This window comes from Cucurbita pepo, chromosome 13 (assembly GCF_057944985.1).
Source record: "Cucurbita pepo subsp. pepo isolate OVF chromosome 13, ASM5794498v1, whole genome shotgun sequence".
Taxonomy (NCBI): domain Eukaryota; kingdom Viridiplantae; phylum Streptophyta; class Magnoliopsida; order Cucurbitales; family Cucurbitaceae; genus Cucurbita; species Cucurbita pepo.
In genome coordinates, this window is record NC_141810.1 from 13058094 (window position 1) to 13069887 (window position 11794).

General features: G+C 36.7%; 1 protein-coding gene across 2 annotated transcripts; it reads right to left on the bottom strand.

The window, feature by feature from the left end:
- Positions 1–644: 644 nt before the first annotated feature.
- On the bottom strand, positions 645–4964 carry LOC111808382 (protein disulfide-isomerase). Of its 2 annotated transcripts, none has more exons than XM_023694314.2 (11): positions 4693–4964; positions 4013–4043; positions 3632–3913; positions 3343–3531; positions 3127–3252; positions 2793–2930; positions 2574–2693; positions 2360–2477; positions 1833–1945; positions 1309–1562; positions 645–964 (listed from the first exon to the last, which is right to left on the bottom strand). In XM_023694314.2, the coding sequence occupies exons 1-10, from the start codon at positions 4872–4874 to the stop codon at positions 1314–1316; spliced, it is 1548 nt and encodes a 515-aa protein (XP_023550082.1). In that variant the 5' UTR covers positions 4875–4964; the 3' UTR covers positions 645–964; positions 1309–1313. The 2 variants fall into 2 exon arrangements, with proteins under 2 accessions (XP_023550082.1, XP_023550081.1); XM_023694313.2 differs by having other exon boundaries at positions 645–968; positions 4693–4963.
- Between the last annotated feature and the right edge of the window lie 6830 nt (positions 4965–11794).

The window sequence follows — 11794 nt, forward strand, 5'->3', positions numbered from 1 at the left end:
ATTTTTATTTTTAAAATATTAAAAGCGTAGGAATAAAATAGCAACCTGAATTGGAAATTACTACATAAATATTTTTTTTAAAAAAGCTGAAAGTAGATACAGTAGCAATTTTAAAGATTTAGAAGATTTTTGTTTTTTTTTTAAATAGCAATTTTATTACTTTATTACTTAAACACAAAAATTAAAATCTCACAAAACTCCGTTAAAATATGAAAAATCACCCATTTCCTACCACGGTTATTGTCCAACAAGCTATGGTAAAAAAAAAAAAAAAAAAAAAAAATTAGTGGGGAAGCCCCCTAAAAATTGAAGGCTTCCCTCCGCTCTAACGTTTATAAGACAGTGAGTGGAGTGCATAAACCCCTTTAGAATAGGGGTATGCCCCGCAAGTACTACACCAGTTCGTAAGTCAAGTTTCGAACGAGTCTTGTCTACAAACTTTAGAGATAGGGACAAAACAGCTCAACCAATAGGGAGAGGGGCGACCTCGTCTTGCTTGCTTCTGGCGAAACTTAGCACACTAGATAATCGACATTCTTTTATGGTAGGAATACGACTTTTTGGGCCAACCACAATACAAGTCCTGAGCGATGTCGAAGTAATATATATATATATTATTAAAGGCATAAAGAGGGCAGTAGAAATTAAAACACTAAACTAGGCCTGTGAATTAAACATAACTCAGATATTTTTGCTGTCACATAACCGTTACACTAACTACGGGTAGGATAATAGTAAGTAAAAGCTAACTGAAAAGCAAAGAGCCTGCGTCGCATATTATTGTTTATTTTCAAAACATAACAAAAAAAGAAGGGAAAAGAGACATTTGGAGATCACATGCTCTGTGCTGACTCTGATACTCTGTCAACTTCCATGGGAGTAGCAGCAGCTGACATAACATGCCCAGCCACCTACCCCACATGTTCTTGACGAGGTCTGTCTGCTCCATGAACCAAAAAGCTGACTTCCTACACAAAAAAGAACAAGCAATGATTCACAAGCTGCAGATGTTTATTACAAGTTCTTGAGTTCTGTGTCATGTTTCTGAGTGCTAAACATTTTGCAGCTATATTCAAAACCCAACAGAGAATAAAAAGATGCACCAATCTCAGTCCATGCAATATTTTACATCATTGAAACACTATCTACCTATAGGTAAATTTATTTGTTTTCTTGTTAAATTTCTAACCACAATTTCCACAATCAAGCCAATTTTTTTTTAAAACTAAAAGAAAAAAATAAAGTTTTTACTAAGAGTTCAGATGTTTGTAAAAAAAGTTTTTACTATGAAGAGCTTTTTGTTTTTACCATTTTTAGAGCTCATCCTTGGCTTCTGAATCAGGCTTTGAGTCCTTGGGTTTTGAATCTGCCTCTGTGTCCTCCTTGGGCTTTGAATCTACCTCGGCGATTCTATCACGGTTTGTCTCGATGAAATTTATGATGTCTTCCTTGGTTCTATCACCGTTGTAATCCACCAGCTTTCCACTTGCTGACCTGAAATACACAGTTGGGTAACCTTGGATATCGAAATCGCCATCTGCAATGTCGTTCGCGGTGGCATCCTAGAGGAAAATGAAATGAATCAAACCGAATTTTAATGAATTGAGTTACAAAACTTGTCCAAGTAGACCCTCCAAAGTTTGTAGAGATTAGATATAACCACAGAGAAATGTAAGGGTAATAAATAATTGATCAAATATATTTGAATTGTCTCATAGACCAAATATGCAGATAACCCTTTTCAAAATAAGAACAAAAAATTGCAGATATCAGCTACAAATTCAAACAGGACAAGCAATTAAAATTCCAGATTCAAAGGTAATGGATCTTACAAACTTAGCAATGATGATTTCAGGATCGCTTTCATATGAGACAGCCACTTCCTCTAAAGTTGGAGCAAGTTTTTTGCAGTGTCCACACCATGGAGAATAAAATTCCAGTAAAACTGCCCGACCAAACAAGCCAGTTAGTTAATGAACATAGACTAAACAACAAGATCAGGTTCAGCCAGATTTCGATTAAACTCCAAAATGAAATACTAGACATTAAAAAAAATGGATTGAAGAACCAGTTACTTATCAAATGGCAAATATTCTTAGTGGTTTCACATTACAGGTCAGTTTCATGGCTCAAATATTTGAAATCAAGAATTAGAAGAGAAACTCTTTCCAACACACCAAGCGATATGAGATAGTAATTAATTGCCTAATCAGTAATCGTCAAGTGAAATTAACGAATTCATAATAAGATCTCGGCCTTAAGTATGAAATGTAATGATGTATACGTACAAACATACTGAGAACTAAAGTTATTTCTAGCTCATATTTGCTTAAGATCATATTTGTGAACTATGTCATACCATTCTTTCCAGATTTAAAGACTATATCCTGGAGACTATCAGCAACAACCACTTTCACGGGTTCATTGTTACTCTCGGGAATGGGTTCCGACTTAACGAATTGAGGCACATTGCCATTCTGCAATTAGAAATTCAGAGTCAAAACACCAAGAACATATAATTCCAAAAAGCAAAAAATAAGAAAGGAATTCAGAACACCAAGAACGAGTTTGACCTTGTAATCCTTCATCCAAGGGGCAATCTGATCAGCCTCCACATTGAAATTCACATACTTAAACCTATCATTTTTTTGCACAAGAAGGACAGGCACTTGTTCTTCCTTAAGTCCAAAATACTGTTGATGCAAACCAGTAAGGTATCAAACATGTGAGGCATAATGTAGAACAAAGTAGACAACTTAAATAGCCACACAAAGCAAAAAAAGAATACAAACGTTTAGGGCAGCTTGACTGGATTGACTGTCCCCAATTAGGAAACTTATTCCCTCTCCTTTGTACTGTTCAGCAACTTCACGGTACTTGGATTTCAAAGAATCAGCAACCTCACTGGTGTAATTCAGAAACAGCATAGCCTATCCAACAGAACAGGAAATTATATATCAAACCTCATTAAGGAAACGAAATCTGAAAGTTGTTTACAGTATGAATGATAAGTATCGATAGGAAAAGTGAGCGGAGAACATTAGTATACAAATAGCTCCATGCAGACAATGGGAACATTTCTTTAACTAAAGAGAACGGTTCTCACAGCGGATCATGCCGCTTTACCTTATCATTAGGACTGTTGAAGAACTTGGAAAGGTAGACGTGATTGTTAGGATCATTATCAAACACCGTTACCAAGGGAATACTAGATTCTTCAATGAACTTCTCCAACTTAGCTGCATCAAAGTCCTGAATTCATAGCTCCAATAAGAATCAGTGTGCTAAAAATTAAATCCTAAGAACCCAAATTTAGCACACAATGAAATGAAATTCTGGTACCTTAAAATCAACAAATTGTTCATCGAATGGCTTGAAAAGCCTGACGACCGGACCAGATACAGATGTTTCTCCACGTGGAAGTAGCTTAGCATCCAAAGTGTGACCAAAGCTATAGTCAGAACGTAACTTCTCAGCCAAAGCCATGTAACTATCGAACTCTTCTCCAGAAAGTTTTGGAAAGATCCCAACCTGCAAAACCAGGGGAAATTAATTTTCTTAGCTACTATACAGGAAAAATGTAACAACACAAAACTGGAAAGAAAGGAAGGATGAGAGTTCTAGTTCATACAATGAAAACATTATTAATGAGACTACTAGCATCCTCTGCGGATTTGATTTCAGCAGATGCAGGCCCACTTTGCTTCTTCAAGTAGTCAACAATCCCCTCTGCATCGCGAGGTCCCTTATAGTCTTGACTTGATTTGCCCCCATTTCTGAGTATCTTAATAGTGGGGAAGCCCCTAATTTCAAATTGACCTGCCAACTCTCTGTTTGACTCTTCATTTGCATCAATTTTGGCTAAGACAATTGGAGGGTCATGACTGCTCAAAATCGACGCAGCTTTTTCATACTGTATAGAAAGATAAGATTGGATAAAGCCATAAGCAACAAGGACCTCAAGTATAATTCAACTAAAACATCTTGGAATGGGATATGAAAATTAGCTTACCTCTGGTGCCAGTTTCTGGCAATGCCCACACCTAGATCATTGAGCGAAAATGTAAGAAGGGGTAAGCTCAATAACAAATCATAATGTACTAATGGAAAATTTAGAACATCATAAATATGATATGAAGGTTGAAATCTGCATCGATTCCAAAAATTTCCACTGCTTCTCAAGGGAAAGGATCGCAAAAAAGAAAAAGTCAACATAAATTGTTTTCATCATTTCAAAATCACTCCCAATTGCCCAAAGTACTCTTAAGATTCCAGTTCTGCATGCGTAAAGAACAACAAAATCCCAGAACCAACAGTAAAAGTAATAAGATCAAACATGTTTGAAATGAATACTTGAGAATCCACTGCGCAGTTGACTGTGTACTCAAATTCACACATCGAACAAAAAAAAACCGGATATACATTCGTTCCCATATGCTAAAATCAAAATAACACCACCAAAACTGTTTAAACAACCATGCACTAAAACTATCCTATTGAAACAGAGCAAAGAGGCAAAATACACGATCATAATGCGAAAAATGAATCAAGAAAAAACCCTAGAATCCGGACTAAAAGAAAAATGGATCCTCACAAAAATCACATAAATCAAACCACATAGCAGCCATGAAAAAGATCTGAGACGGAAACTTGACCAAGACAAAAAGTAAATGGAAGTCAAGAAAACCATACCAAGGGGCGTAGAACTCAACGACGATGAAGTTATGCTTGGAAACAACATCGGAGAAGTTGGAATTGTCCAAAGTGAGAACAGATTCCTTCGCCTCGGCCTCGTCCGCGTAGATCTCAATGAAAGAAGCAGAGAAAAGAACAGAAGCAAGCACAAGGAACCGAATCAAAGATGAAGACGCCATTGTCAAGGCACTGGAAGAAGCTCTCTGTAAGCGATATGCAGAGGGGTTCAGTCCGTGAAGAGGGGGTTTTAATGGGAACCGGCTGAAGGAGTTTTTTTCCTTTTTATTATTATTTATTTTTTAAATCAGGCTGAAGGAGTTAGATAGAGAACGATACAAATATGGTGGCTCATTGGACAATTTTCCACGTGGACTTCTCTTATTGGTTGAGTCTTGTCATTTGTATTTTCTTTTCACTCGCGGCTCACGCGCTTGGCGATTAAATCGCCGATTAATCTTACGAAATGTTTTCGCCGTGGAAAAAAGAAGCCAACATTTTGAGATGTCGATTAGCCAATTAAAAGACGTGGCGAATATTCAATGGGCGTCGTTCATGGAAAATATCTGGTCAACTAAATATGATTGGTTCATTACTTTGTTCTCCGTGGTCTTGCGTGTACCGGAAAAAAACTCTGTTGGATTGTTCTAATTCGATTTGTCGACTTGAAACGGTTTTACAGATTTTCCTCTTGTGACGACAACGGCCTTACAGAATTTGATGCCATTTTTAGGCAATAATGATGATAATAATAATAATAATAATAATAATAATAATAATAAAGTTAAATTATTAAGGTGAAATGCAAATTCAATTATAAACTAGGGGCATTTATGGATTTTTTTTGTGGGTCCATCGTCACGATCAAGACTCGGTGCTCTTTTTTTTTTTTTTTTTACCGAGACTCTCTCGACAGTAGAGAATCCTTAAAATATTGAAACTTTTCATATGTAAAGAATGCTCGCTGTGGGATAGTTATACGAAAAATATTAAAATATAAGTGTAGAAGTAAAGACTTTAATCTTATTTTTACAAGTAAGATGTACTAGTTTAGTCCACGAACTTCTATAATCTCAAATTTTATTTTTTTTATACAAGAAACATATTTTATATATAAACATAGTATAATATTGAATTATATTAATTTAATAATATCACTTGTATTATGATATGTGTCGTGGGTATTATTTTTAATTTTCATAATTTTATCGATTTTTAATGAATATGATAATCACAAATCAAATACTTAATATACCACTTAAATATTAAATACATGCCATCAACATAATTAACCACTTTGGTAAATAAGATTATTGCTTATACAAAATACAGGGTGAATGACATTTATATAAATTATATATTCATGTGTATAAATATAATGTATTGGATTGTATATATTTATCATGTTATAGTTTGATGCAATTGCAAGGTCCCATAGAAATATTACATAGTTTATTATATATGTAAGTTTATGGTGAAATTGTGCATTAAAAAACTACTCAGAAAATACGACTGGTGGAAAAAAATAAATAAGTAAATGGGGCCAGTGGACATTAATTGGAGTTTTTAGGTGTTAATTGTAGATAAAATTTCCATTAATGCATAATTTAATAATGGAAAGTTTAAATCTAATTAATTAATTAATATGAAAAAACAGATAAATCAATGGTAAATTGGAGGGAAAAAAGCTGCGGCATTTTGAATTAATATAAAGCTGATTTTTTTTCCTTAAAATGGACATTTATGAAATATGGATTTAAAAATAGGATATTTGTAATAATTTCTGTTGATTTTATTTTATTTTATTGATTAATATATGACGTTACCTCCTCTAAATTACAACCTAATAATTTAATGTTCTAAAAGTCAAATTATTTCATGGAATTCTTCCACTTAATGATTTTAATGACCAAAAATAGTGGGTTTTTATTTATTTATTTATTTTAATAATTATGAATTGGAAATTGAGGTAATAGTCGTCCAATAAGTTTCAATCTTGGGTTTTAAATTAAGTAATTTTTAATTTTTAATTTTTAATCTTGGGTTTTAAATTAAATAATTTTTAATTTTTAATGCTACAAAATCTATTTATCATCCTCTTTGTTCTTTACATATGGAGTGAAGAAAATTCAAAAATTAATTTTATTGATTTGAAATATCGAAAATGATTTAAAATTATTCTTCATTTAAAAATTGAGTAAAAAATATTAGACGCACATTTCACATAAAAAAAACTATGATTCTGTCAATTAATCACTCATTAATTACTTTATAATCAGTGTGCAAATTACTTTTAATTGCTTTCAATTATTATCTAGGACTAAATTTTAAATAAATTTCTACTAAAGCTATTCAATATTCAAACCCATCATAGATACCAACGATCAAAACATGACATGTCGTGAGGATCATCTATTTTGATACTATAAATATAAAGATGGAATCGATACGAATTCATAAATTTCATCGAATTACCTTCCACATTACCTTCTACAGCATGGCCAACTTTAAATTGGTCAGAAACATCTGTTCATCAACCACTAGAAATCACCACAAAAGAATTTTAAAAGACTATAAAACTATCAAGATAGAAAGAGAAGGTTGGATCTTAGTCCTTTAATTCATTCAATTGTCTTCAGAATTACCATAATAAGCAAGAACATTAAAAAGAGACAGCCTTGCCTAGAATTGCAATCTTATATTCACTCTTCTCCTAAATGATCCTGAGGAAGATTTAAAAAAGAAATGGATGGCAAAGATTTTATAGGCAAAAAACATGTACATTATGGCGACTAATATGTCATCGTCACGTCCTAAGTAGTCCTAAGTACGAATAAATAGTCAAATAATCTCTCCGTACATCCAATGATATAAAATCATCAGTCACATTATTTCACACGTTCAAACAATTGTGTGACCGATCATTGTATGGATTTTTGTTTGTTGTTTTGAATGCTGGTTTTTAGATCAACAATGGCGTCTGTTAGATTGAATGGCACGATGACCTATATGGGTCACGACCTCATGTATTTATAGATGCGTATAATGAAGATTACATTCCAAATCTATGATTTGGTAACAAACCATAAAATCATAGATTTGGTAACAAACCCTTCAAATCATAAACTAGTAAATCTTAGACTATTTTAGTATATACAGTTATGATCTATTTTAGGTTTAACACCCCCCCTCAATCTGGACGATGTACTACTAAGTTCAGATTGCGCCTAAAATAGCTAAAAGAAGGAGCTGGCAGTGGCTTTGTCATGATATCGGCGAGCTGATCCTTGGAAGATATGAGTCGAACATCAAGCTGACGAGTCGATACTCGTTCACGAACGAAGTGATAATCAACCTCAACATGCTTCGTCCGTCGATGAAAGATTGGATTGGCGGATAGGTAGGTGGCACCAATGTTGTCACACCATAGGCTAGGCGCTCGCGCTTGCGAGATCCCGAGCTCACGCAAGAGAACTTGGATCCAAATTAATTCGGCAGTGGCATCAGCAACCGCCTTATATTCGGCTTCCGTACTAGAACGAGAAACTGTCGATTGTTTCCTCGAACTCCAAGAGATAAGATTGCCACCAAAGAAGATCACATAGCCTCCAGTGCTTCGACGATCATCAGGATTCCCAGCCCAATCAGCATCTGAAAAGGCACTCAACAAATCAGTGCTGGACTTTGTAAGACACAAACCCATATCAATAGTGTCATGTAGATAACGGAGAATTCGTTTGACTGCCGCCCAATGTATAGAAGTCGGAGAGGACATGAACTGACACACTCTGTTGACACAGAAGGATATATCAGGACGTGTCAGAGACAAATATTGGAGAGCACCAACGACACTTCGATAGCGAGTAGTATCCTCAGGTGAGAGCTTTTCACCACCATTCAATAACAACTTCTCACTGGGAAGCATAGGTGTGGGCACACCTTTGGAGGTGAGCATATTGGTTCTGGCTAATAAATCTCGAATGTATTTATGTTGTGTCAGAATAAGTCCACTAGAAGTATGGCGGACCTCAATCCCAAGAAAATAACTCAAAATACCAAGATTCTTGACGGCAAAATCATCCTGAAGCTGTGTAAGAAGTTTCTCAGTAGCCGTAGAAGATGAGCTGATGATAATAATATCATCAACGTAGATGAGAATATACATCTGAATGCCCGTTTTGTTAAAAATAATATGACGTTTTGTCAAACATCTTCTTTCTGTTCATAAATTTTCTCGTGATAATGACGTATTTTTTGAATTCCATCCTTGGCATTTTTCTATAAAGGATCGACAGTCGAGGAAAAGTCTCCTAAATGGGAGGTGTGAATCTGGTCTTTATCCTATTAAGCCATCCGATGTCGATAATCTCAAGCACGCCTTGGTGAGCAGATCTACTACTCACGCCCAATGGCATGCTCGTCTTGGACATCCTTCATCTCAAGTAATAAAATCCATTTTGCGTCTAAATAATATTTCGTGTGCTAGTGAGTCATCTTTGTCAGTTTGTAATGCGTGTCAGTTAGCAAAGAGTCATCGATTACCATATACTAGTTTTTCCCATAGGTCTTCGTCACCTTTGGAACTTATTTTTTCGGATGTTTGGGGCCCTGCACCTCCATCTGTTGGGGGTTTTAAATATTATATTAGTTTCATTGATGATTTCAGTAAATTTTCGTGGATCTATTTGATGCATGATCGTACAGAAGCTCCTCGTATATTTTTGCAATTCCAAGCTCATGTTGAGCGCCTCCTAGATACTAAAATCAAGTGGGTTCAATCTGATTGGGGTGGGGAATATCAGAAAATTCACAACACATTTTTTCGTTCCCTTGGAATTGGTCATCGTGTTTCGTGCCCTCACACACATCAACAAAATGGGTCTGCTGAACGCAAGCATCGTCATATTGTTGAAACTGGCCTAGCCCTTCTAGCTCATGCTCATGTACCTATTAAATTTTGGGACGACGCGTTTCTTACAGCCACATATCTCATCAATCGTCTTCCTACTCGTGTCATCGATAAAAAATGCCCCTTAGAGCTTCTTTTTCATACCCCACCAAATTACTCCTTATTAAAAATTTTTGGGTGTGCTTGTTGGCCTCATCTTCGTCCTTATAACAAACAAAAGCTCTCTTTTCGATCAAAGGAATGTGTCTTTCTAGGCTACAGTTCTTCACATAAAGGGTATAAGTGTCTTGACACCGATTCTGGTCGTGTCTATATGTCTAGAGATGTCATATTTGATGAAAATGTTTTTCCATTCAAGAGAGCCTCACCTAATTCTTCCCCAATCATGCAGTCGACGCATAATGCCCCTGATTTGTGCACCTTGCATTTGGGTAATAGCAGTACTAATTTGGAGAATGATCACATGCATATGTCTGGGCCTACTAACTCTTTGGATGCAGAAAATTTGGTGTCTACATCAGCTTCGGAATTGCCGCAACAATCCTCCGCGTCGCTGCCATTCGAATCGGCGTTGGTTGTTCCGCCAATGATTGAGGCATCGGCTTCTCCGCCAGCAGATGATATTGCGCAATGCCCGGTCGAATCCTCGGCCGTTGGTCAACCAACTGCTGTAGCATCGGTTGCTCCCCTCGCAACGGCTGATACGGCCGTCCCCTCAAATGTGGATTCTGCACCTACTACTCATCCGTATGGTACTCGATTGAAGCACAATATCAAGAAACCCAAGGTGCGTACAGATGGAACAGTAACATATCTTGTAGCTCGGTCTTCTGCCTCTGAACCTACTTCACATATTACTGCTATGGAGCATCCCCTCTGGCGTCAGGCAATGAATGATGAATTTCAGGCACTTCAAAAAAATAAGACATGGCACTTAGTTCCTCCTCGTGCTGGTCTTAACGTTATTGATTGCAAATGGGTTTTCAAACTCAAACAAAAGCCAGATGGCTCTATTGATCGCTACAAAGCACGCCTGGTTGCTAAAGGTTTTAAACAGCAGTATGGCGTCGATTATGATGATACCTTTAGTCCAGTTGTTAAGCCCACTACCATTCGGCTCTTATTATCTCTTGCTATTTCTCGTGGTTGGGCTATTCGGCAGATTGATATTCAAAATGCTTTTCTTCATGGCCTTCTTAATGAAGATGTTTATATGAAGCAGCCCCCTGGATTTGTGGATTCTCAACACCCTGGTTATCTCTGCAAGCTGGATAAGTCGCTTTATGGCCTTAAACAAGCTCCGCGTGCCTGGTTTTCTCGCCTTAGCTCCAAACTATTACAGCTGGATTTTACACCTTCAAAGGCTGATGTCTCTCTTTTTATTTTTAACAAAACGGGCATTCAGATGTATATTCTCATCTACGTTGATGATATTATTATCATCAGCTCATCTTCTACGGCTACTGAGAAACTTCTTACACAGCTTCAGGATGATTTTGCCGTCAAGGATCTTGGTATTTTGAGTTATTTTCTTGGGATTGAGGTCCGCCATACTTCTAGTGGACTTATTCTGACACAACATAAATACATTCGAGATTTATTAGCCAGAACCAATATGCTCACCTCCAAAGGTGTGCCCACACCTATGCTTCCCAGTGAGAAGTTGTTATTGAATGGTGGTGAAAAGCTCTCACCTGAGGATACTACTCGCTATCGAAGTGTCGTTGGTGCTCTCCAATATTTGTCTCTGACACGTCCTGATATATCCTTCTGTGTCAACAGAGTGTGTCAGTTCATGTCCTCTCCGACTTCTATACATTGGGCGGCAGTCAAACGAATTCTCCGTTATCTACATGACACTATTGATATGGGTTTGTGTCTTACAAAGTCCAGCACTGATTTGTTGAGTGCCTTTTCAGATGCTGATTGGGCTGGGAATCCTGATGATCGTCGAAGCACTGGAGGCTATGTGATCTTCTTTGGTGGCAATCTTATCTCTTGGAGTTCGAGGAAACAATCGACAGTTTCTCGTTCTAGTACGGAAGCCGAATATAAGGCGGTTGCTGATGCCACTGCCGAATTAATTTGGATCCAAGTTCTCTTGCGTGAGCTCGGGATCTCGCAAGCGCGAGCGCCTAGCCTATGGTGTGACAACATTGGTGCCACCTACCTATCCGCCAATCCAATCTTTCA